Here is a 27,920-nt window from a genome sequence, read left to right on the forward strand (position 1 = left end):
CATTATCCAGCGTCAGACATGATATTCATATTATTGCAAGACAAATCAATAAAGAGCTAGTTTCGAGTATATATTTCTCTCACTTGAAATTCGGTTTGTTTATGAATCATCATTATTATAAACTTCGATAGTATTAGAATCATAGGCCTAGGAACGTGATATTTCTTTTGACGGAAGCTTTCAATTTTCATATCAGTTTAAGACCGGTCATTTTGCCAAGGTTAAACAACGTTATGCCACGGAGAAACTGAGGTTAGTGCTGTTAATCACCCACCCTATAAGGGTCACACCCGAAGGGCAACTTCCGTCACAGTTTTGGGCAATGCAGTGTGCCAGAGTTGTAGATAACTTGCACGAGGCGTCTCCTCTCGTATATCCTGTAAATGAACAGTCCAAGCAAGCAATAATTCTTTTATGCAAATGGCTCATGTCCCACGTAGGTATAAAAACAGAGGTAGCAGAGAGAGAGAGAAGAGACTTCACCTCTCTCCTATTGCCTTTTTCATCGACCCTAACGGCAATACTGTCTTTTATATTAAAACCTGCATATAAACAATAGTAACCGAAAACGCTGCATCGTTTACGAAGACTAAAAACTGAAGGACAGCTCAGCCTCTGGGTACACGAATCGTCAGTTTCATTTATTTCGCAACTAGAAGTCTTAGCCATTGTCAACATTCCATCACTCAAAAAGCGAACCTCACTATAGGTAAGTGGGTAACTACAAGTATTGAGAGGTCAAAAGGCAAAAATTTAAGGAAAAAAAGAAAGAAAAACACCACCATATTTTCCAGGTAGGTGAGGCATTCTACATCCCTAGGGTCTACAAACAGCTAATGTGGTAAAAGGTGTTTGTACAGACTTGACTTTGAGCAGAAATTTACTTACCCTTGAAATCATCCATGCTGGCGTTGGTATAATTAAGGTCGCTCACAGTCCACAGAGTCTCGTTTAGCATAATAAATGAGTAGACCAACGACCTGGGGTCTTTCTTTAAGTTTAAGTGAAGAGGAATGTGCCTGTCTCCAACGACTATTTCACGAACCTAGAGGAAAAAGATGCAATGTCATATTTCATAATGAAAACCAGTTATAGTGCAACTACCTTGCTCTATAGCTTTAGTAATCCAGCAGCGGCACCAGCGGCCACTCACTGACTGAAGCAGACAATGAATGCGTCAGTACAATAAGTCAATGCAATAACCATACCCTTAACATGTATCTGTCTGTAGACTAGGCTACTCCTTTGCAAGATGAAACGGCTCATTGATTTCAGGCGCTGAGACAAGCAAGAATTTTTTAAATTGATAAAAAAAAAAGAGTTCAAGCAGCTTTGAAATACTGTAGAATTATTATTATTAAAGCTAGAACGATAATACTGTTTATTTTGGATCTTAACCAGTAACGTAAGAGCCAATCTTCTGATATCCCGACAGGTGGTGTGTGTGTGTGTGTGTGCGCCAATGTCTTCTTTTTGCACTGAAATATAGTCTACTGGAAATAAAGTTCCATGGTTTGTTTCTTGAAGTTAATACAAGCATTTATTCAGGATAAAACCTATACAGAGTAGTCCTAACACTGGTGTTTGTTGAACTGGATTTCATTAGAAGACGTAAAACAGAAGGTATATGATTTCAAGGGCCTTTGGTAAAAGGTAAAGCTTGATTTCAGATACGCATTGTATCTTTCCTATATTTTAGGAAATGTTGTTGACGTGGAAATGAAATGCTATATCTTCTTAGCGTATTTACTTATCTATTTTTTTATTTTTGTAGTTCTGGATCTTCTTGCTGACCACTAGAGCGAGGGCTTCATTGGTACTGATGAGAATGACAGGCAAGTAAGCTGGTATAATATTTCCGCAAATTAGATTGTTCTCACTATCATATTTTTCTAAATATTTGTTTCTCATCATATTTCCACATAATTATATTTATAGGTCATATGAAAAAACCACCAATGATAATTAAATCATCTACTACCCTTTCTCCTCCTTTGATTTAAGATGGAATCATTAACTCTTTCTAAGAATTCTTCTAGTCATCGGTAGATGGCGTCAGTGCTGCCTTTTATAGTAATTGCATAAATTTTGCGCTTGTATAAAAGGTCTGTTTGTGGAACACATGGTTACCTACGACACTTTTAAATATTCGAGATGGTTTGATCTGGTGCTGTTTGTATTTTAGTCCTGAAGCTGTTCTCCGTTTGGAAAAGTAAATGATCCGAAATACCATCTATGATTATGTAAAGTTTTGCATTTAGGGGAGAGTGGAATATCTGTTCTCTCGTGTTCAACATACAATTGAGGCCCAGAAAATTAATTTGCAACGCTTTTGAAGAGATGAAATTGATAATTATAAAATGTATCAAAACGTAAAACAAAGGTTATTACCTGATTTTGCTCTGGAAAGAAACAGAAGACGTTTTGATTAGTTTAATGAATACTTTAAATTTTTTCAAGTAAATTTTGAGCCTAATGAATGACGAGACAAATAGATTTTGCTGGAATTAGGACTGGTGCAAATTCTGTAGCAGTCTGAAGACTATTTTAGGAGTTTGGTTCGGTAATTTTGAAAGGAAAGATATAGCATCTAAGCTAAAGGTAACAGTTAGGCTGGAGAGTTTTCCAAATGTGATTTTTGATTAGCACTCAGTCTGTGCGAGAACAGTAATTATCCGATTTTTATACCTAAAAGGAAAATATTCCCATCAGGGCAGATTACAGTGTATGTATTTGGGTTCTTTCCCCATTGCACCTCGAGTTGGCTGGTTGGTTTAAATTAAGGACGCCCTATGACAGCATGGGTCATTATCCAAGGGCGGCCCATAAGTTTCTGTCAGTTGTCATTCACAATGGACACTAATTCTGTAATGGAAAACTTTCTGAAGAGGGGATATGAATTCAGCAAACTACGTTCACCAGGATTTATTGCACTACGTAAAAGCTATGTTATATCTCTAAGGGATGCAGAGGGCCAAGAACTGCGTGTAGGGTAGTGTGTATAATATATATATATATATATATATCTATAATATATATATATATATATATATATATATATATATATATATGTGTGTGTTTATATATAATACATTTATATGTATATATGTATATATATATGTGTGTGTGTATATATGTATATATTTAAAACAAGTATAAGGGAATTTACCCTTGGCAAAAATTTATTACAGGAAGTATGGGGTATTTAATAACTGTAGGTCATACCTGTCAGTGAACCAATTTAGACAAGCTGTAATTAAATTATTTATGATATTGTTGTATCTCATCTCTGGCAGAGTCGAATCGTGTGACTTTCACACAATATTAATACACAACTTTTATCCAGTTTATTAAAACATCTAAATACTCCAGAGTGTAAGAGATTTGCATATCCATTTGTAATTCAAAATGTGATATATGTACAAAATTGAATCCTTGTATGTGGTTTGCTTTATTAATTAGCAGAACAACGCCAAAAAGAACCTGAGACCTTGACATATATGATCAACTTACTTTACCGTCGTCGCCAGCTATGGCAAGAGACCTCTCCAGGTCTTCTTTTCGGAGCTCCAGACCCTTCAGTACTTCCTCCTCAACGTCGAAGGTTCTGGTGATGTACACACTCGGTGACATGGCAATGGTGAGGTCGAACTTCACCATGTGCCCCGCAACACCAACGTGTGACCATTCAATCAGTGGCTTGAGCAGCAGGAGGAGAGGAAGGAAGAGAGATGAGGTTGCTGAGAGTTTCCTGTTGAGGGGAGAGATTTAGTTCCATAAGTTTAGGGCCATCTTCTTTCATAACTTCTCTTGTTTTATCAAACTAACTCTGGCTTTAGTTCCAGTACCCTATAGGGAAGAGCTTACATAATGGTTCGTTCCTGTCAATCCCATTATTATCGGATAAAAATACTTCAGGAAACCATTGGTAGTTAAGTTGATCCTGTAGATCCATAATCCTCCAAATATCTCAACCTATATTCACATAGCTTTGTTAAGGGCAGAGGTCTCCTGGATGCAAGTCATTATAAAAGAGATCTGGGAGAGAGACGGAATGACGACCCAAATTCAAGCGGCCCATAATGGACTAATTATAATGCTCCTGGAGGGTTGCATAGCTTCCTCTTGAAACGGGAAAAGTGTCTCGGAAAGCCAGTAAGTGTACTGTCATGTTTTAAAGTGATTTCTTGGAAAGGTCATCAACCAGTGAAAACAAATTTTAATACTAAAGCACAAGTTTAACCCAACTGTTGACATACTAGTGAAAATGTTTGGTGAAAACAGTGAAAATAATTATTAATGTTTATGGTAAACACATAGCAATATCTGAAGGAAAGGGCAACCACATTTCAATAAATTATCAAAGGAAATAGTTTAGAATGGATACACAAACATTAAAATGATAATTTATAATAAGCAGAGAAGAATAAAACTGTCACAGCATGAAAGAGGATTAGTAAAACTTGCAATGCTTAGGTGTGTTGTGAGGGGTTTCAGTCCAGCAAAGATCAAATTGAGCGTAACAGAGAAGAAGGTTGGTGAAACCAGCTATGAAACACTCAGTGAATAATGACATTGAAATATAAAAGCAGATGGAGAAATATGATAAGAGAAAAGATGAATCTGAAGAGCTCCACCAAAGCAACTAAGATTAATGACAATAGTACTTAGGAAGAACAAATTAAGAAAAATAAAGCCAAGTTTTTCAGCTGTTAATATAATTTGAAATTTACGACCCAAAGAGACAAGCAAAAAGGAAAACCATAAAAAATAATTTATTATTATTATTATTATTATTATTATTATTATTATTATTATTATTATTGTTTCAGTATATGAAACCTATTCGCATGGAACAAGCACACAGGGGCCATTGAAAGAATGTTGGTTTCAACCTCCCACCGCAGACCCCACACCACAGCAGTAAATGATCATGATACAGAGCCAGTGATTTTTCATCGCCCTGGGGGAGGCGCGAACCCACGGCATCTCAGTGGTAATCTCACGACACTAACCACTATACCAGCGAAAAATTTTGAAGCCTATGGATCACCTTCATCAGAGCACGCCTTGTCAAAGACGAATGTTTGAGACGCATTGAACCTGACGATTTTTATAGGGAGCTGAGCGCCCTGTAAATCTAAATTGTAAGAAGTCGCGACATTTTTTTTTTCGTTGTCTTTATCCATATCTCTTTTCATCACATTTCCTCGACTTCTCTTGTTTTTGTCTTCTGGTCATACCTTCTAAACCTAAGGTTCACTTTAATACAGATCCCTCCCCTATTTAACCACCTCTCGGGGTGCACTGTGGGCATTACTAAACGTTCTTTGCAGCGTCCCTTCGCCCCCTAGCTTCAACCCCTTTCATTCCTTTTACTGCACCTCCATGCATATTCTCTTTCCTCCATCTTACTATCCACCCTCTCCTAACAATTATTTCATAGTGCAACTGCGAGGTTTTCCTCCTGTTACACCTTTCAATACTTTTTACTCTTAATTTCCTTTCCAGAGCTGAATGACCTCATAGGCCGCAGTGTTTGGCCTTTAGTCTAAGTTCTATATTCCATTCCATTCCCATATTTAACCGTGTCCACGATTTTAACGCCCTTCCCCCCAACCCACCCACCCACCCGCCCTCTCCCAGTGTCCAAGCTGTAAATTCGCATGGAGAATGACGAGTGCGACCACGTGGTTCCTAGAAAAGCACATGGGCGATTAAATTTCTTTTTTTAATCCTGCCTTTTCTTTCTCATTAAATAGGGATGAATAATTCAAAAAGTATTTACAAAGAAATGAACAGCCAAGACTGATGGTTTCGTCTGAGGGGGGAAGGGGGATAGTTCTAGTGTGGGTGTGCATATTTTTCAAATGGTACAATTTAACATAATGATAACTGGTAGCCTACGTACGAGGCTACCAGTAATATCCCGGTCACAAATAACCAGCTAAAATCTAGTGGAACTTAATACTAATGAGCAATAAAATCAGAGTTACAGTATTTCATATATAGAACACATAGGTACAACAATTCAGCGCTATTCAGATCTATCCTAAGTTTAATGTAATAAAGGAGTAAGATACCGCAAATGCCCAGTACCCCTTGTTTACTCGAGCAAAACTATTTCCCCTTTAATAAAGTAGCCTACGTCAGTCGTGATGAGTCATGGATGCTTCCTAGTGTAAAGGATATACAACATTCACACAAACTGCCTCTGAGGATGGAGTGCGTGGGCATTCTTTGCTTACAAAGGACCCCGCCTGATGGACCAAGTGCGGGCGGACCTGAAGGCCTCCAGAAGTAAACGTGGAAGATGCAAGATAGGAACCAAGCGACAAGCAATACGTCATCCCTTTATCATCTTTACAGAGCTTACGTATGCAACCTTAACATGCTCTCAAAAGTTTAGTGAATCTTTTGTCATTATTACTGGTCGCAACACTTGCAAAGTCATTTAGAACAAGAACTACCCTCGCGTTAAAAATGAACAGAACGAATGCAATAAAACAAGGGCAATATGTAATAAACAGATAAATACATAAATAGATAAATATCAATGAATAAATATACATCATTAAGTAGCAACCAAAACAGCACTGACTGATGTAGAAAATTAGCCTCCAAGCAACGATTACCGAAGCCTCGATAAGTAAATCATTTTCAGGCCCAAAATAAAATGGTAATAATTTTTCGGTGGTGGCCATTCCAAAACGTCGTAGGCTACCTCACGCAAGGCCATCTAGAGGAGGACACGAGGAACAGAGTCTTACCTGGGAGTCATAGTAAGGACGTCAGATTAGCAAATGCAGAGTAATTCCAGTCACACTCACAGCGAACGCAACCTTGGAGAACGATAAACGGACGAAACAACGCACAAACGATAACATTTAAGCTGGCTGTATATTCTCATCGTACACACGTCATGAACGGCACCACGAACACAAACGAGTGATTCTGAAGGAGGAAAAGAGACTGAAAAAGCGCCATATCTTCAGAAGGTTACTGCATAACCTTTATTATTTTTTCATTATATCAAATACTTTCGTGTTCTACTTTTAAAGGGCCAGTTTTAAGTCATTATATTAGAATCCACTATGCAGGAAGTTGTAGCACACAAGAAGAAAAAGTAAATAGAAAGAGTAGATTGAAATTTGGGCCTAGTCAGAAACTGCGTGCCCGGGAATTAATGGTCTGAATTTCCTCAACCGTATCTCGCTCCGAACCAGATCTAAATTGTAGATTATCGTACACTAACTACACTGACTGAGGAACTATAAATGCAACCGAAGCAGAGAGGTAGTTAGATAGGAAGAGAGAGAGAGACAGAGAAAGAGATTGAGAGATGGCGTAACATCACCCAAGAGCAACGTATGAGCAAGTAGAATAAAATAGTGTCGGTCCTGTGCATGGAAAGATGTGAACAGTTCCTTCTTAGCTGAGGTATTTATTTTACGTAAATTACCCTAATGGATGTTAATGTTTTGCTTACATAAATATCATTTGATAGCAGATTAGTTAACTAGTTGACAGCTTTGCTATGTAGTCACTCATGTATGGCAATTAACAAGCGTCTCAGTGCTCATGTTTGCATTTGTGGACTCATTTCCGTTCATGTTCGTTTGTGTGTGTAGGCTATATATATATATATATATATATATATATATGTGTGTGTGTGTGTGTGTGTGTGTGTGTGTGTGTGTATATACATTTTCCTATAATAAAGGCAACTTCGAGATTTATTTTATACTTTCAAAATTCCCATATCTGCATTTATATATTATATATGGCAAATCACCGTGATTCATATACAAAAATTTCCTTTAACAAAAAAAAATATATTTTCATATAAATTGCCGAAGAAAAGTTGATAAGACACTAAAAAACAGTGTTATCTGCGGACATTTTCTATAGTAACGTTTCTCAGATTTATTTTATACAAAATTCCCAACCAGTCATCTTATCTTTACAAAAAAGAAAAAAAAAAGAAAGACACTAGGAAAACAGTGTTATCTACGGACCAACGTTTCTCAGAACAAGTTAGGTAATCCCAAGGGCTACCTGTGGATTTCAGCGCGCAGCCCGACGACGACAGTGGCTCGGGATTTCCAGCGTATTCTTCAGAATAGTTATACACTCGTTAAGCCTTGTTTGGGAAGTCCTTCATCTCGTTTTTCTGACGAACGAATGACGTTCGAATGAATGTTTGGTATCTATTTGTAATGCTTTTTTTTTATTAATGTTTTAACTTAGTCTGTCTTTTATTCATACGTGTGTATTCGATTTTGTGAAAGATTCCTTTGCAAGTTAGTGTCCTATTTTGGTAAGTTCAATCTAAATCCTTGTTTGTTTCGGATTACAATGATAATAATAATGTAATATAAAAGTTACAATTATACAAAGAAATTGTACTAATATTAATATTAATAAATTAAATCAATATTTATATAATTGTGGATTTTTATTATATAACAGTTTACCACGATGTTTGGAAATTCTCACCAATAATAATAATAATAATAATAATAATAATAATAATAATAATAATAATAAAAATAATAATAATAATAATAATAATAATAATAATAATATTATTATTATTATTATTATTATTATTATTATTATTATTATTATTATTATTATTTCGGGAGAAAACCCTCTTTTAAGCAGGTAATGTTAAATGAAATTGCTGCATCAGCTGCCTTTAATTTGTATAGAGTCTTCTCAATTTTTCTAATTATTGCTTTTTCTAGCAGCAGAGAAAAAGCAATAATTAGAAAAATAGAGAACACCCTATACAAATTGAATGCAGGTAATTCAGCGATTTCATTTAACATTACCTATTATTATTATTATATTATTATTTTGTTGAATATGATGGCAGCCTTGGTTGCATTAATCTTGTCGATTATTCGTTCAACTCTTGTAATTAGTCTTTTTTCTTCTTCAGTAACAGAATTAAGTAAAATGCCGGAGTTCATTGCAGGGGTTTTATTTATAAATAAATAAAAACCCCTCTGTTACTGAAGAAGAAAAAAGACTAATTAGAAGAGCTAAACGAATAATCTACAAGATTAATGCAACCAAGACTGCCATCATATTCAACAAAACATGTTTGAAAGAGGGCCTATACCCGAAGTATTATTATTATTATTATTATTATTATTATTATTATTATTATTATTATTATTATTATTATTATTATTATTTGTTCTAAAGTTGTTTGAAATTGTGAGTGACCATTGTCTTGTTCTTTCTCAGGACCCATCCCTGACGAAGGAAATGGTTTAATGTGAAAAACAGTTATTATATCATTGATTCTTGCCTCCAGAGTGAACTGCATATAATTGTTTTAAATACGTAATTAGTGAACGAAGGTTTTAACCGAAATCTAAATATTTTGCGAATGCTACGGTGCAAGTCGAGACGATGCATATTATAGCAAGTAAACTTAATTGTCTGCTTTGATAAGGATGAGTCTAGTAATGTAGCTCTGATGATTAACCTGAAGAAATAGGAAACGGTGAAGTAACTGTAAAATGATAAAAGTTAAATTACTGACTAACGGAAAGGGATTGCAACACAAAAGACTACAGATAACTCTTGGTTGCTCACTTGATGAGTTAGAGAGCTATGCATGGTTTTGTTTCTTTTAATTTAATGGCATATCGTACTAGATTACTTTTGTTTTTTTTACTTAGGATGATATTGTTATTTATGTTATTGGTCTCTCTCGCAGATGGCGCCTTATAAGAAAATCTTTACTAAAGGTACTTTGAAACTCTCTTACGTCCCAAGGTCATATATAATTCTACCTTAGTCTAAATCCCTTAAACCAATAACAGTCATTTGTTATGCCTTGTGTGACGTCCAAGGTTACGTAAGTAATCCGTCGTTCCTCAGAACTAAAGGGTTCTGAATACGTGTTCGGAGTGGACCCAGGGTTTTGCTTCCACATAGACCGTTCCATGTGTAAACATTTACTGTGTGAACCTTAAATTACCGTTGTATTAAATTCCATAAATTCGCAAATGCATACGAAGCCATCTTCAATTTGCTTATTTTTTGTCTGAACATCATAACGGGCAACAGCTGGAATACGAGCAGGTATTTTGTGACACGATCTTATTAGGCCTAGGGCAACGATAATCTCCTACGGTGGCTCAAGTTAGATGCAGTTGCCAGTTTGTCTGGACGAGAGAAACACCGGCAACTTCTTTGGGAACAACTGGACAGGTCCCCAGGCCCGCGAGGCGCGAGATCATTATTCTCAGCCAGTTCCTACTCAGTCGTGTAACAAAGAGGTGGCTTCGACTTCCAACTTTTCTGGTGTAGCTCGGTCAGTGATCTTACTTTTATTGTGGTTTGGAAAATGATTTTGTTGATTCCAAGGCTATAACTCTGAATGAATATGTGGCGGTGTGAATTTTAGGAACTCAGGAAAATATGAGAATCGGGAAAAATAACATCTTGTAAGAGAGAATAACACATGATTCTTTAAAGAGGCAAAATACTCACTCCTCACGATTATTCGAATGTCGTGACTGTACCCAATTAAGTTACTATACGTGAACGAAGTGTACTGCGCAGCAAATGTTTAGCGTTTATAATCAGTGGTGCAATCTGAGTTCTACCTAAAAGCCTAACTTTTTGGCAAGCATAAAGCTACATCTTATGGCTTAACGGCGAGGATATTGTCAAATCCGTGACTGATTACACTCATATAAGTTGTTCAGAATAATATATAAATTTGTTTCATATCTAGGTCGCGTGAAAGCAGGTTTTCCAACACTTCTCCGAAGTTTTACAGTCTGATCGCCAGCTGACTTGCATTTTCCATTCATTGACATTCGATTGCCCAGTTTTAAAAGAGGGAAACCGGATTATGGGGTATTTTGAATCACCCAAAAATGTAAATCATGGTTCAACAGTCCTATTGTAAATTTTAACTCTACCTTTCAACATCCTCCTCTCTCTCTCTCTCTCTCTCTCTCTCTCTCTCTCTCTCTCTCTCTCTCTCTCTCTCTTCTTCTTCTTCTTTTCTTTTTTATATATCAAGAACTGAGTAGGGAAAGGCATTAGCTTCTCAGCCCAGCCAGGAAATACGTCAAAACAATAAAACAATGAGTCGTACACTTTCTAGACACTAACCTCTCAATTTCAGACTGGTGCAGTTCTCTACACTTACAATTTTAAGCAAGGGCACTAAATATATTAAATTGTTTGGACACATGATCTGAAAATGGATTTTTCACAGAAATATTGGACCTGGTTCGTTATTTCGGACTGGTCTCACGAGTAAAGGTTGCTTTAGAAAGTAATCGGCTTGTAATTTAAACAAAAACAAAAAAAAAAAAGAAAAAGAAAAACACAAACAGCTCGAGTAAAGTATGGCCCCTGTCCTCCCTTTGAAAAGTAAGTTGCTTTAGAAAATAAGCGGATCGTAATTTAAATAAAAAAGAAAACACTAACAGCTCGAGTAACAGTATGGTTGTCAATTGCCGAACAGGACCCAGTTGATTTTAGTGAATCCTTGAAGGTAACTTTTGGTTTAGTTCGTTGTATCTCACAAGAATGCCTGTAAATCGAAGTCACGCAATACTGTACGTAGGGTCGATAAACACAGAAAGCGTTAATTTACAATTTCTAACATTTACAGCAATTCCTATATGACTATATCATATAAATAGTAGCGTCTAAGAACGCACAAAATATTTTATCTTAATCAGTCCTTCCTGGAAATTACAAGGTGTCATCAACCCATCAACCACCGCGCGCCGAATAATTCACTGACTTGAATGAGCAACTGACGTCATGGAGAGTTTTTTTTTTTTCTCTCCAAAGAGAAAAAAAAAATATTCTTCGGGTAAGGAAATGACGTAATAGGAAAACAAGTTCTTGCTGTCTTGTTCTTGGAAAACATTCAGGACACTAGGAAGATTTCCCTTATTCATGGGTCTAGAGATTCCGTAAGGTGGAAAATTCGTTTTTCCCAGCCAGTGAAATCGTGGAAAATCACGCAATCTCTTTCCCCGAGGAAGAGTTAACAAAGTGTATCTGGATTCTGGATTTCATTTCGTAATCGGACTTGATGACAATCAAACTTTTATATACATATACATACATATATATATATATATATATATATATATATATATATATATATATATATATATATATATATATATATATATATATATATATATATACACACACACACACACACACACACACACACACATAAATAAAGTCAATGTCACGAAGGAAAGTGAAACAACGGGTGGTGCTAGCCTTCCGACTTACTGTCCTTTACTTTGCTAAGTAAAGGACAGTAAGTACTTACAAAGGACAGTAAGTCGAAAGGCCTAGCACCACTCCGTTGTTTCACTTTCCTTCGTGGCATTGCCTTTATTTATATATTCATCACGTTCCATATTTTCGTGATTCAATTATGCACACACACACACACACACACACACACACACACACACACACACACATATATATATATATATATATATATATATATATATATATATATATATATATATATATATATATATATACTGTATATTCGTGATGTACTTGCGCCAAAGAGTCGAAGTGGTAACAAAATTATATCGGATTTGTGCAGCGTGTAAAAATGTATCTATCTCTCCATGGATGGATAACACATTTCATGCATAATCATTGATATTTATTTTCTAATAGCCCTTCAATATCTTCATATCAGTGGACATGTTGCCTAATAATAGAATCTGTCTTCATTGAAAATTATCTGTCTTAAATAAGAGAAGGAAATGGTTTTCAAAAGTAAATTTAGTCGGCAGCAACAAAAGTCAATGAAATGTCCTTGAAGTGAGCCTCAGGGAAGGAGCTTGTTAGGTTCTCTTTATTTTATTAGATTTGTTCTTTGTTTCCTCAGACAGCCACGTCATTTTGTTCGAAATTCAAAACGTGAAAAAGTCCTGGACACATTTCTCGCTTTGCTGTCCTTCTAATCATAATTACTGCCAATGTTTACAAGTGCCCCCTCTGTGTTTGTGCGTACGTGAGCGCATGCGCATATGTTGGTGTGTATAATGCATGACTGAAGTAAACAATATGTCAAGTGGAAGAGAAGGACTCAAAATAATTTTATTTAGATTTTTCCAAAGCATCCGGGTTCATTCTGCTTGAATAACTTAGTTTAGTTTAGGCAGATGGCGGAATCCGCTCTCCCTCTGAGTGGGGCCGTGGTTGGCAGAATGCCATCTACAGTAGAAATAAGAGCAAAACAGAAGTTGGAAGACAACGAAATAGGAAAGAGTGAGCAGGACCCACTTGACCTGATTGTGACCATTCAGGCGTTTGCTTTTCAAGGTCTAAGGTTAAAGTTATGAACATCCGTGTGCTCAATGGACCTACAAATTTCGCTTCAAATTCTTTGTAATTTTTGCTTGTAAGATGTTTTCATCTCCTATTGTCTTGTATTCTATGCAATAGGCATACTCAAATACAAAACTGGGGGACAGAGAGAATGAATGGTTCTTGATAGCATTCCATCTGCTAAATTTTGACCACAAATGTAATCCTTTAAGTAGAGAAGTTGGGAAAAATCGATTTTCATATACTAAAGGTTTCATCTTCCTCTGAATGATTGACACTGACAAATGTAATCCGGTTTCCGTCTGTATATTTATTTTATCTCAACACATTGAGAGGAAATCCCCCAAAACTTAGAAAAAATTTCTGCCATAAATACCATGAATTTTCAAGTTATCGTTAACATTATTATTACCGCATGCTATATATGTTATTAGTTCATTATATTAATTTTAGATCCAGGTGACTTCCCATGAAAATGATTTAAAACTTATCCTTGTCATTATAGTTTTGAAAAGAATAGAATTATTATAAAGCATATCACCTGTATCCATAATGATTCATGTTTCATTATTACGCAGCAAAACCACATATTACATACAATATGTATAGAATTAAATAACTTACATTTACACACGTAAATATAATTAATGTCTTAAGGTATCAGTAAATCAGTTTCGATCTCGCATCTTCGAAATGATCAAAGTTATTCAAGATCAAAGTCTGCAGAATAATAATAATAATATAATAATAATAATAATAATAATAATAATAATAATAATAATAATAATAAATGAATGAATAAATAATTAAGTAAATAAGTAATTTTTATATCTTATCTATCAGTTATAAAAACGATGAAGTTTAAGAACTGATATCTGATATTTTGAAAACAATTCTTAATATCTGATAGACTGAAAACAAAGAAAAAATAAACATTCTCATTTTTAAAGGAAAAGATTCTCTCAACAGAAACTTAGAGGTCGAGGCTGAAAGTAATTACTTGTGAAAATTATTACGTTGCACAATGTACAAAAATGGTGAAAATATTTTTATATGAATATATTCTCATAAAGATCATTCCTGACAGCCATTTAGAATAAGAGTAATGATCATCATCGTAAGATAATTTTTTCTGTCATTTCAGAAGGAAAAATGAAGATTGGAGTTTTCCTTCTTAAGTTCTCGCTCGTCGCAGCTCAAGGTAAACAAAAATCCTACAGAAATTCTTGAATGATTAACCATGAAGACTTTTTTTTTTATCCCTTCTTATTTCTAAAAACTTTTTGTTTGCAAGGCTTCCTTCCTTTCTCCTATCGTAGTATGGCAGTTGAAACCGGCGTTGCCTTTTAAGATGTCAAATAACTTTTGCATTAGGACCAATGGATACCAAGTTTACCTTCAGACATTTTTTTCCAAGTGATATTTGCTTGTTTTGCCTATTGCAGTGTAACAATACTTTTTCATGTCATTCTTTCCCAAGTTTCAAACAACTTTTTGCATGTAATGTTTTAAGTTCAAAGCAACTTTTTTTTACATATGATGTTTTCTGAAGTTGTGTTTTAATTACTATTTCCAACTGAATTTCTTTATTCAAAGTAGTCTTTTTTTTTTGTAATTTGCCCTAATTATTTTTTTTTACTGAAATATGGTAACCTATACATTACAAATATTGGTTCAGACATTTACGTTTAGAAAGAGATTTCCTTTGACACTTTTTTTTTACGTTTTTCACTGCAGTATGAAACCTATTTCATTACAAATTACATTAAATTATATATAACATGTTTATTTTTAACGACCCTTCACAAATAACGTTCGCTTACCTCGCCCGTTGCTGTAAGGCAACATTAAAAAAAAAAAAGACGTTGATCAAAATCGTTATCCGTGGAACGTTTCCTTATCTTTCCTTCTTTCGCCAGGGATAGTTTTCCCCGGCGGGAACACAGCGAACAAAGAGCGCGAGGCTGAGGTGAACAACAGGTTGTCCGAACTCCTGGGAGTTGGCGTCAGGAATGGACTACCGCCTGTATCTACCACACCAGGCTCCAATGACTGCACGACGCCTTCGCAGGAAAGAGGTGAGCTGACGACGAGTGTCTTTAATTACTATTTCCGTAGGGGGGTAGTGCCGTCAGTGCGCCTCGCGCGGTGCACTGTAGGCATTACTTAAGGTTCTTTGCGGAGTCCCTTCGGCCTTTAGCTGCAACCTCTATCATTCCTTTTTGCTGTACCTCTTCTCACATTGTCTTTCTTCCTAACACCTTTCAAATCTTTTACTGTCAACTTCCGTTTCGGCGCTGAATGGCCTCGTAGGTCCCAGTGCTTGGCCTTTGGCCTAAATTCTATATCCAATTCAGTTTAATTACTCTAGGCATACAGCCTAGAGCTCAGAATCCATTTTCTTACTCATTTTAAAGGTATCTGATTTGTGTGTCTTATTAACATGCTAATTATACATTTATTTTGCTTTTATTCGTTTTTTCTTGCACGATGTACTCACTTTATTATGAGATGTGTCAGTAAACAATTCTTGTTTTTATAAAGAATAATAAATTCTGTACTAGATCTATCAGTTTTTCTTGTACGATATAGTCACTTTATTATGAAATGTATCAGTCAACGATGATTGTTTTTATAAGGAATAATAAAATTCTGTATTAGGTTTTTTTTATTAATTGCATTTAAAATTCTGTCTTTGAAGAAACTTATTCCTTTTCTTCACACGCAGGCACATGTGGTCCAATAAGTCAGTGTCAAAGTTATGTACCGCTTCTGAGACAACTCCGGGACAGCAACACCCTCACTTTTCTTCGGCGAAGGATATGCAGGTAATTCAGAGGGAGAGGAGGAGGAAGTGGGTGCTACTCTTTTATTCCTCGAGAGAGGAATCTCTGAAGGACAAACTGACAGGGGCAGATGTATGAACGCAGAAAAAAGTTCTGTGAATTTTCCTAACAATGAACAATTTGCAATGATATTGACCAGAATTTTATGAAAATTTGAATTTTTTTAGCTTGCCCTAAGAATTTAATTTAGCTGTGTTCTTTTGCCTGATAAAGCATAGCTGTGTTTCTTTCTTGTCAAGTGCTGCAAAAAATTATGATAATACGATGCCACTTTGCTTTTCTTGAAAGGCGAAAGTTTGGATAAGCATTCACTAAGTTCATCATGAAGTGAAAGAAAAGAATTACTGGAATTCTCCGAATGATTGCAGATTGCTTCCTCGTAGTCTGCACTTCTGCTGCCCAACAGCGACTTCCCCTTCAGCCACCCCAAATACTTCGGGTGGTCCGGTCGCCATCCCAAGCCAGAACGAATGCGGGTTGCCGTCCGTTGAAAGGGTCATTGGAGGTGACGAGGCAGAGGTGAGCAAAGTTCCCATGTCAGTGTTCTTGGAAGCACGCCTGATACACCTTCTCATCTAGAATGGCTTGAATTTCCTACTAACTGACTTAGCCATTCAAGGCTAGCTAGTTGATTTTTCAGACCGGAGAAATAATTGGTTTTCTCAACTGCAGGGATGACGTTATTGTTACATCGCTTTTATAGAAACCACTTACATTTGAAGTTTTAGTGATTGAAAAACAAGCAGAGAAAACTTACACTTAATGCCCAGTCATTAACATTTGGCCGTTTCCGTTAAATATCTCATACCCGAGGTGATACGTCTCGACGCAAGACTAAAAAGAGCCCAGATGATCACTCATCTAGGAAACCTGTCCATGAATAAACCTTCGAGAATCACTTATGAAACATTTTGCATCCATTTGTATGAACAGTTAAGAACGCGCTCCATAAATAAGTGAACTCCGATATTTTTACCTGTAACTCTACAAAGCTCTTGACTGATCCCCAAAAAATGTCATTTTGATTATGGTTCCACTCTGATTAGGGTATATTAGGCTGTTCATACTCACAAGGGTGATCAGTCTCATTTTCATTCTTTGTTTCATAAACCCTTTTAAACGGCTGGCAAATTTATGTAACCTTCATGTTTTAATTTCTTCTATGTCTGCGTATAGAACGTGGGCAACAAAGAACGGATGATCAAAATTATACCGCAGAAAAGTGAGTTCTTTGATATCGTGTTCGACAAAAAATGCCTAGTTCTCGTATACGTGTGCGTCTTGCGCCGTAATATTTTATTGTTATCATCAGGATCCAGAGAAGGTTATCATAAACATGTTAAAAATGCGCCAAAGTTTCTTCGGCGCAATCGATTTTCCTGTACAGCCACTACAGTGCATAATCAAGACCATCGAAAGTAGATCTGTCTTACGGTGGTCCCGGTATATTGCTGTATGAATCGCGGACCATGAAACTTTAACCACGGGTAGGTGGTAGCCTGTTCTATATCGTTGTCAGAAGCACGATCATGGCTAACTTTAACCCTACATAAAATAAAAACTACCGAGGCTAGAGGGCTGTAATTTGGTATGTTTAATGATTGGAGGGTGGATGATCAACATACCGATTTGTAGCCCTCTAGCCTCTGTAGTTTTTAAGATCTGAGGAAGGGAGGACAGAAAAAGTGTGGACAGAAAAAAAATGCGGACGGAATACGAGTAAAGTGCGGACAGAAAAAAGTGCGGACGGACAGATAAAGCCGGCACAATAGTTTTCTTTTACAGAAAACTATAAAGTGACTTGTGATTAAATTCACAAGAACAGCTATCATAGCTAAAAAAATGTCATAAACAAATCATGACCTTAGAAAATGAATCATTCTTCATTAAAAGGGAGACTAGAATAAATATGATTAGGAAAATTGTATCCAACAATATGCTTATACTCACTGATAATGCTAAGCGTGCTTTCCTCAAAACCACAGCTAACTTTGCACTGCGTAGCATGATGGTCAACTGTGGTAAAATTCCCTTCCGTGTCTTGTCAAAAATAAGCTGTTGTTGGATACAATTTTCCTAATCATATACAAATTCTAGTCTCCCCTTTCAATGAAGAATGATTCATTTTCTAAGGCATAAACTGATTTCGGTATTTTGACATTTTCCTTTCCGTGATTTGTTTATGAAATAATCTTTTTTCCATACTAAATTGCAGACCACATGTAAATTCAAGATAATGAGAACCACTTTCTCATTATCTCTTCAAGGATTTCCAATCCTGGACCATATTCTGACCCACCTTGCTTCAGTTCACATAGAGTAAGCTGATTCATTCACGTGACGGAGTCCGTTTGGTCAGACTTGAATACCACACAGGACTTGACCACACAGGACTCAGCCATTGCCTCTCTAAAACGGGTGTTAGCTGGCGAACCATTTCACCCTAAGGTTAGGGATCATATTAACGCCTGCACTGTTAGAAAGCCAATGAACAATTTGGAGTGACTTGCCAATTATGATAATTAATGGCTTACAAATAAGAGAATCTATGTCAAAATTGTGTTCGAAAAGCAAAACTGAACATGATTCTTCGATTCACCGTATTTAGTAGATTTTCGCTCGTACCCATTTCTCTTCCACAGTTTATGGTTCATGTAATTCTAATATCACATATATGCACCTTAAATTTTAGAAGCACTGAAAATTTTATCATCTCCGACCAAGCGTGTGACCAAAACAATATAAAATTGGCAATTTATCTGTAAGGTTCCTATTACTATTTTTTTATGTCCGTACAACCAAAAAAAGTACTTTGGTTAAAATAAGAACACACTAAATGTTTTGGAGTGAACGCTCCATCCATTTATTCCTTCAGTTAGAAAAGGGCGTTCTCAATTGTTCCCATCCGTTTGTTATTATTCTATCTATATTTTTCCCTTCCCAATTATTTTTCCGCGGGAAAAACTTTTAGCTTGTTTCTCAATAATAATAATAATAATAATAATAATAATAATAATAATAATAATAATAATAATATGTAAGGGTTATAATTTGCAATGTCTAAAACTACGTTCAGAAACAGTAGTGTTCTTGCATCCAAATGATCCTGTGTTACGTAAATACTAATACTAACATTCCTGTTTTAACATGTGATCGACATCGAATATAGTTTTGGTATTAAAACTGGTATCATCGATAAAATTCTCATTGATTTTTGTTAGTGCAAATTAAGAGCTGACCAATTAATTAATGACAGTGTAATAACGTGACCTTTTTCCCTGGCAACATCAGATCGGCATCTGGCCCTGGGCTACGGCTATCGGTCGGCCCACAGCCAACAACGGCTTCCAAAGCATCTGTGGAGGGTCCCTCATCACCAGGCGTCACGTTCTGTCAGCGGCCCACTGCTTCGTCGTCCCAGACGTTCCACAGGAGTAAGTACGAATTCTTGACAGGCCTTTCAACGATAATTATTACTTTTATATTATTACTGTTATTCAGAAGATAAACCCCTATTCATAAGGAACAAACCTATAGGACCGTTGACTTGAAATTCTAGCTTCCAAAGAATATGGGGTTCATTTGAAAGGTTACAAAAGATAATCTCTTAAGGCCTCTTAGAGTCTAAAAGAGCAAGGACCTCATTCATTATAGATGGATTTTATCAAAAATATCACAAACAGATGTTAGGAGCCCCTGCTTATTTTCTAAACTTTAATCCTCTTTTTTTTTTTTCGAAGGTTAAGGACCCACGTGCGGTTAGGAGAACACGATCTGACAAGCGCATCCGACGGCCTCGTCCCCCAAGACATCAAGATTGCTTCTCAGCGGACGAATGGCTACGACAGCTTCACAAAAGCTAATGACATCGAACTCTTGATCCTAGAAAAGGACGCCGTATTCCACGGTTCGTTCTCACGCTGGTCATCTATAATTCAGTTCTGTTTCTGATCTTTCTCGCTGAGTCCTTCGAGTTTCATCGAATTGGCTGCCGTAGTTTTGCTACGCAAAGGCCCGCAATGAAATTTTGCCACTCATGCCTTAATCATGATTTCGTTTCCACAGTTCTCCACCCATCTCAAACCTCTCTTCTAATCCAGATTGGCTTGAGTTTTCCCACTCTTCTGATGCCTAGCGATTACCAGCTGATAGAGTGAAGGATATGAAAATGGCATCAACTTTATATATATATATATATATATATATATATATATATATATATATATATATATATATATATATATATATATATATATATATATATATATACAGCACAGCTAAACAGCCATTTCATTCTTTCATGAAAGTCGAATCATTGACACGCCAAGGTCTCACCAGTTGCACATGATCTCCTGCCTTCTCTATATTAAGACCTGATCTTGATAACAATCGTCTGCCATCTTTCTTTCTTTCTCAAGAGTTTTTCCCTCAGCTGATACATATCCATAAGCTCTCCTTGGTCTGACAACCTCTGCACAATCTGACCAGTCTTGTCATGAACGCAAAATATTGTATTGCAGCTGCTCTCCGTCCCTTTATAACCCTAACAACAATGCTTACGCCGCGTAGACTTGGCAGATATCTAATTTCTAAATCTCTCCTTCTTTCATGGGTGTTAAACAATCTCCAGTCTCATTGACTTGATGCAATGAGAGAAAAAGAGCATTCAGTGGCATGAAGTCGGAAAGTGTTGCCATATGTTTGTGGGACAGAGATGTCTGTGAGTTGGTTGCTAATTTTTTTTTTTTTTTTTTTTCGTTAATAAGTATATTACCATTACATTTAGTAAAGCATACATATGTACTATCTTACTATATACAATTAAGTCAGGTTCAGCAGTTCAGCTTCTTCACTGGCTGTGAATGGATTATTTTATTTAGAATAATAGTATTACTTATAAAATGTGAAGGACGGGGACTAGAAATGTCTATGAATCTTAGTAATTGTGGTCTGTTTAAATTCAGAAACCGCTCGAATGGATCTATAAAGATCTTTCATGTAGGCTTAATCCACCTTTAGTATCAGGATTCTTCAGTTACCGTTATTCCTTGCGTCTGGTAAACCAAAAAATACGTATCTGTTAATCATAGACGAAGAAAAGCCCAAGTTTCATTTTGAGTTTTGGTTGTGGTGATCAGAAATACGATTGCAGTTTGGTAACGGAATCATATTCATGATTGACAACCAAACCAAACCTTTATTTTATTTGATTTCCTTTTTCCTCTTCTTTTCAGATTTTGTGAAACCAGTTTGCCTTCCTATAGCAGCGGCTTTGAAAAACAGCATGTTCGAAAACCAAAACGCAACCGTCATTGGATGGGGTCGTTTTTCATTTGGTTCGTATCTCTAATTGTTTATGTCATGTTTCTAACTACTTGTTCTGGTGACGGTTGGTCTCTCATGTTATCGTTGTTAATTTAAGACACTTTTCGTACTTTTTCTTGAGTTATTGCAGGACAATTGCTCTTTAATTCCGTTGTGTAAAATTTAATAATGTACAGTAGTTGGCTGGTTTTACTTTCGATATTTGTGGATTTTTTTTTATTAAAATTTTTGAGTTAACAGAAGCGTACTTGTAGAAGATAGTTCTTACTCGGCTTTCCCGAACCGAAATAAGTCTTATATATCATTCACGTGTGAATCCATCACGTTTACAAGAGTTTCAAAGTGGATACTTTTTGAGCATGAATACTACCAAGCTAGATTTCTCATTTATTATCAGTTTTACACGCACTTTTATCACATTGTTTATACGGGACTTGCAAAGCAAGTTGAAAGTAAAATATCTTGAAATTAATTTATATATATATATATATATATATATATATATATATATATATATATATATATATATATATATATATACACATATATATGTACACGTATATGAGTGACTCATTTTTCCATTTAAAATCTCTTGATTGGAGGAAAACTATCGAGTTATTAAGCTTTCAAGAATCTATTGCTCTACAGGTTTACTTATTTGGGTTACTATTTTTTTTATTACATGGGCAATATGTAGTGACGGCTTTCGTTGCTGAATTTTAAAGTGTAATAAAGGATCTAATATATATCTACAATTCTTTGTTTATGTTTATTTTTCTTTTGTTGATTTTTTATGGTTTATTTTATGAAAAAAAAGTCTTTATCAAAGATGTCATAAGTGTCTCCAGATAAGGAGAAAGCAGAGAAAATAGTCTCATTTCAGTTCACAAAGCACTTGTATTTCAGTATAGTTTTCCTATTTTTAAATAATATTTCTTAAAAGGTAATAGGACTGGAAGAATGTGAAGGTTTTTGAAGTCTCACTGACATTTCAGCAAATTAATTCAACTATATATTTTCTGAAGCTTCACGACATTTTTCTCGAACATTTGAGCCATATGACACTTGGCTCCAACTTCCAGTGACCTGACGTTTTCCTTTTAGAGGCTAGCGCTCCCAGATCCTCTAATGTGCTCATGGAAGCCGACGTTCCCATTGTACCTCTGGGGCCATGCAGTACCGTTTACCGAACCAGGACTCTTGGCACCGTGGTGGATCAAACAAACCTTTGCGCCGGACAAGGAACTACTGATGCCTGTAGCGTAAGTCTGACTTTTATGTATTTCATTTTTTAACTTAGACTGTTGGTTGTAGAGAAAACAACATGACAGTGACTGCAATATCTATACTGAAACGTGGAAGAACCCCGCGTGCAAAGAACTTACATTAGCACTAGCTGCTTCTTGCACCTTCACAGAAGTGTCATCAGCAGCGCGTCGAACCCCAGAAATAAATGTGCCATTCACCTCTATCTTGCGTACGTTCTCTTACGCTTCCCGGATGTAATGCCCTGCTTTTCCAATACCTGATCCATTCATCTATCCAGAGCTTTGTAGGTCTTCTTCTTCTCCTTCTTCTTCCTATCATTCTGAACTGTAAACTCTTTTCACTATCCTAACGTCCTCCAATCTTCCCACGTGACCAAATCGTTTTAAAATACTCCTGTCAATTATGCTAGCCTTTACACTACTTCTGTGTATCTACACATTTCTCACCATTGCAATTACTACGCAGACAATTCATCTTAACAGTTTCAGTCCTTTTTTTCTTCTTATTTGCAATTAACTTCCCCACCCTTCTTTTTCTAATGAAGAGCTGCTTCAGCATACCCTTTGTACATCCACTCCACCCCCACCCCCACACTTCATGCTTCCGTAGACACTCCGTCTCTTCCCAATATTTTCCACACATCCTAGCCCCCTCCTTACAGATATATATATATATATATATATATATATATATATATATATATATATATATATATGTGTGTGTGTGTGTGTGTGTGTGTGTGTGTGTGTTGCAGTCAGATAACGAAACCAGGCATTTCATGAACTGCCTGAAATTGCAGGCAGATAGCGAACTGTACTTAGGGACATTTGATCCCCAGGGGCTAGTACTAAACACGGCAAAAGAGTGACTCGCCTACACTGTTTTGCCGTATTTAGTACTAGCCCCCGGGGGGTCAAATGTTTTTCGCCGTGTTTAGTAGCTTAATAGCCCCTTGGGGGATCAAATGTCCCTAAGTGCATTTCGCTATCTGCCTGATTTCACTATTATATATATCCTGTAACATTATATATATATATATATATATATATATATATATATATATATATATATATATATATATATATATATATATATATATATATATATATATATATATATATATATATATATATAGTAGCTCTCAGGGGGCCATCCAGGAAAAGGCAGCACATATATTAAAACAACAGTTTATTTTGACAACGGTGTTGCGCAATATCTCATTGCATCTTCAAGGCTGCAGTTTACAAGAAAATTACTTAAAATCTTAAAAAAAACGCAAAAAATGTAAAATAACAATTTAAAAATCACTATAAAGACGGACATAACCCACCTAAACTGATTTAAAAAAGAAACTAAAACATCTAACAAAGAAAGAGGGCAAATAAAAGTTGAAGTACAAACCAAAATATAAACAAACAACTAGTTAGGCTATGAATAACTGTGTGAAGGCTGTCTGTGTGTTTAACGAGGGGGATGGTAGTTTTAACTACGATGTACTCTAAAATAATTAGTAACCCCTCTTCTTGCATGGAAGATATGATTTTAAAATCTGCATAATTGATGTTGGTTTCGCAGTTTTTTTTTATAAGATTTTAAGTAATTTTTTTGTAAGTTGCTGCTTTGAAGATGCAATGAGATATTGCGAAACACTGTCGGCAAAATAAACTGTTGTTTTAATATATGTGCTGCCTTTTCCGGATGCCCCCTTGTTAGCTACTATGAGCTTACAGCTATATGACCTCTTTATATATTGCTATGAATGGCGATAGGATTGGGATTTCGACTTACTTTATTGCAACATATATATATACCTTAGTTTTACCAGACCACTGAGCTGATTAACAGCTCTCCTAGGGCTGGCCCGAAGGATTAGACTTATTTTACGTGGCTAAGAACCAATTGGTTACTTAGCAACGGGACCTACAGCTTATTGTGGAATCCGAACCACATTATAGCGAGAAATTAATTTCTATCACCAGAAATAAATTCCTCTAACTCTTCATCAGCCGGCGGCGGGAATTGAACTCCGGCCCATCGAATAGCACGACTGTGTAGTTAATCGATATTCTTAGAGAAAGAGGGATTTCGTATCATTTAAGCTTAATGTAAGACTTTAAGAGAAATTCAGTGTCTACCTTAATTAGTTATAATTACATAAAATCAGAAGATTAACACAAGGGAGCTCTAAGCACTGGTTCCTTGGCACCATGTTTATGTTAACTGACAAAGCAAGGGTTACAACTCATGTGCCGGGTTTACGACGCCGACAATGCCCATCCAGTGGAAGAAATATGGCTCCAAAAAGGGCAGAATGGTCAAAATTTGGAGGTTTTTTTTAATGAAAACTCAATAAAAATGCAGTTTACGTCATTTACAAAACACCCAAAGGATTAAAAGTAAGGCTTTCTTATGATTTTCGACGATATTTCGGGTTACGACGATTTTCGGCTTACGACGTGGCATTGGGACTGAACTCTGTTGTAAACTGGGGACTCTCTTATTATTATTATTATATATATATATATATATATATATATATATATATATATATATATATATATATATATATATATATATATATATATATATATATATATATATATATATATATATATATATATATATATATATATATATATATATATATATATATATATATATATATATATATATATATATGTATGTATATAAATGTAACGAGATTAGAAAGGGGAAAATATTTTGAAATATGAAAAACAAGAATGGAGGTATAGTTCAGCTCCATGTTAATTACCTCGGGAGTATGATCTTGTTTAGCTTGTTCCCATGTATCCACTCAACCCCCATCAACGAATATCTCTCACACCTGTAGGTAGCATAATTTAGTCATTGTTAAATCCCCAAATCTGAAGCCCCAGAACCATATTTCTTCTCATTGTCATTATTTAAACTATAATGTAATTAATTGAGAGTAATAATAAGTGTCTCAATGAAATTATATGCAGTATCCATTAAAGTTTTCATGGTGATATAGGTGGTTTTAGCACTAAACATAATTCATCTGCATTCAAAAAGTAGATCATGTGTAAATAACAGCATTTTCATATCGGTAGAAAAATACAACATTCGTATGTATTGCTCAATGATAAAATGTTTCTCTGTCTTTCTAGGGAGACAGTGGCGGGCCTTTGAACTACAACAACCCAAGTAACGGCAGATATTATTTGATTGGAATCGTGTCTCATGGGGTCAGCTGCGCCACATCCGAGTTTCCAGGCGTATACACTAGAGTGGGAGCTTTTATAGACTGGATCGTGAGCAACATTCAAAGCACAGTTGTCTAGGTGGTTTCTCCTCTCTCTTTCTCTCCTGTTATCTCTCTGTAGGCAACCTGAGATATTTAAATAATATCTCCAGACCATCCGTAATATATGAAACATCATTAGAATTCTTTATTTGTACTTATTTGAACGTTAGCCTTTTGATAAGTACTGTTCTGTGGTAAGAAACTGGTGCCTGCCAATAGAACACCGTGATTTCACGTATGAACATATTTTTTCAGCATGTTACAGAAACACGAGATAATGTGATTCAATTTAGGCCACAAAAGAACAGTTACGATCTCAAGTAAAAGGTTAACAGATTACTTATTGGTTGCTCATAAGTAAAAGCAAAGACGACCTCTACCACAATAGTCAATACTACATACATAGTGCATTGTAAACATAGTAACATTTTCACATTTTTTCATGCTACTTCCGTGAAGAGAGGCTTATGTAAACAATGTAATAAAAGAAGTAGATACCGAATAATTTTGTCATGATGAGAAGTCACCAACACTGATAATGGTAGAATTAAATAAAATACTTTCACACGGAAGTGGGTCATAGTTTTCGGGCACCGTGCATAGTTAAGCTTTGGTACAGCCTCCTCCCAATTAGTTGGCATAGCTGATTAATGCTGATGGGATGTGCATTATGAACAGGCCTGTATATTGCTCTTCAAATTGATGATTTTACTCGAGGTTCAGGAGGCTGGTCTTGACTAATTTGAGGAGGGCTCTCCCCACTCCTAACCCCCTGCACTCCCCACCCCCAAGCCCCAAACCCCTAGATTTTTTTTTTTGTGCATACTTAGGCACACACCTGTTCATCACGCTGGCCTCCCATGGTACTTTACAAAGATTTATTTAAAACAACTCGAAACTTAAATGCTCACTGAAGCGTATTAAGGAGAATGTTTGGTGTGTGGAGATCTTTTAAATCTTAATTGAAATTATGACATTTATGATTCATACGGTATGCTTCTCATTCATACCAAAAGTCTTTGACGGAATATGAAGGACTGCTTCGTGTTTGCCCGACACGATGACCACCTGTGCTTTATTTTGTGAGTCAGTTGTTTTGTATTTATTTATTTAATTTCATGGTTACCTCCAAATAAGGTGAAATTTAGCTCGCCATATGCTAAGAAATGCCACTTTATTTTACAACATGAGTTTATAGATAAGTGGAACTCATTTTAGTTTAAATTATTATTATTGTTTGTAATGTAATACCTTCTGAAAATATATGAAAATATGATTAAAATTGACTAGGAACCTTCCACAGACTTGAATACCTTCAATAAAGGAATGAGTTAACGGAATAGATATTATATTCACAAACAAATGACAACGAATATGTAAGAAATAAAACCTAAAACAATAAATTAAACAAAGGAGCCATTGCTATTGTATACCCTCTTCTGCACAAGAACAAACAAATAGATGAATGTGCCGAAGTTTCTTCTGCGCAGTCGAGTTTTCTGTTCAGCGTATAATCAAGACCACCGAAAATAGATCTACCTTTCGGTGGTCTCGGTATAATGCTGTATGAGCTGTGACCCATGAAACTTTAACCACGGCCCGGTGGAGGCCTGTCCTATATCGTTGCCAGACGTACGGTTATGGCTAACTTGAACCTTAAATAAAATAAAAACTACTGAAGCTAGAGGGCTGCAATTTGGTGTGTTTGATGTTTGGAGGGTGGATGAGTAACATACGAATTTGCAGCCCTCTAGCCTCAGTAATTTTTAAGATCTGAGGACGGACAAACAAAGCCGGCACAAGAGTTTTCTTTTACAGAAAACTAAAAC

At 35.9% G+C, this 27,920-nt stretch overlaps 2 protein-coding genes across 3 annotated transcripts in view; one reads left to right on the top strand and one right to left on the bottom strand.

Annotated features, from left to right (window-relative positions):
• LOC136825460 (protein O-linked-mannose beta-1,2-N-acetylglucosaminyltransferase 1-like) overlaps positions 1-6,934 on the bottom strand; it is a 41,872-nt gene extending 34,938 nt beyond the window's left edge. Inside the window, exons 1-3 of the mRNA XM_067081934.1 lie at positions 6,771-6,934; positions 3,514-3,751; positions 889-1,045 (exon numbers count right to left, since the gene is read on the bottom strand). Coding sequence (XP_066938035.1) covers positions 889-1,045; positions 3,514-3,751; positions 6,771-6,781 — 406 coding nt within the window. The 5' untranslated portion in view covers positions 6,782-6,934. The remainder of the gene's footprint in view (positions 1-888; positions 1,046-3,513; positions 3,752-6,770) is intronic.
• On the top strand, positions 6,917-27,506 carry LOC136825461 (venom protease-like). 2 transcript variants are annotated; one of them, XM_067081936.1, is made up of 10 exons: positions 6,917-7,440; positions 14,510-14,566; positions 15,285-15,443; positions 16,094-16,193; positions 16,580-16,730; positions 19,503-19,645; positions 19,952-20,118; positions 21,446-21,547; positions 22,641-22,798; positions 25,955-27,506. In XM_067081936.1, exons 2-10 carry the CDS (start codon positions 14,518-14,520, stop codon positions 26,126-26,128), a joined length of 1,203 nt encoding a protein of 400 aa, XP_066938037.1. In that variant the 5' UTR covers positions 6,917-7,440; positions 14,510-14,517; the 3' UTR covers positions 26,129-27,506. The 2 variants fall into 2 exon arrangements, with proteins under 2 accessions (XP_066938037.1, XP_066938036.1); XM_067081935.1 differs by lacking the exon at positions 6,917-7,440 and adding an exon at positions 9,926-10,336.
• Positions 27,507-27,920: the final 414 nt, after the last annotated feature.

Source organism: Macrobrachium rosenbergii, chromosome 37, assembly GCF_040412425.1.
Source record: "Macrobrachium rosenbergii isolate ZJJX-2024 chromosome 37, ASM4041242v1, whole genome shotgun sequence".
Classification (NCBI taxonomy): Eukaryota; Metazoa; Arthropoda; class Malacostraca; order Decapoda; family Palaemonidae; genus Macrobrachium; species Macrobrachium rosenbergii.

Excerpts from the sequence above, each read along its gene's own strand:
- LOC136825461 (XM_067081936.1), top strand. The coding sequence starts at position 14,518 with ATGAAGATTGGAGTTTTCCTTCTTAAGTTCTCGCTCGTCGCAGCTCAA. Across the intron at positions 14,567-15,284 it reads CTCGCTCGTCGCAGCTCAAG|GGATAGTTTTCCCCGGCGGG; the intron begins GTAAACAAAAAT and ends TTCTTTCGCCAG. Across the intron at positions 22,799-25,954 it reads GAACTACTGATGCCTGTAGC|GGAGACAGTGGCGGGCCTTT; the intron begins GTAAGTCTGACT and ends CTGTCTTTCTAG.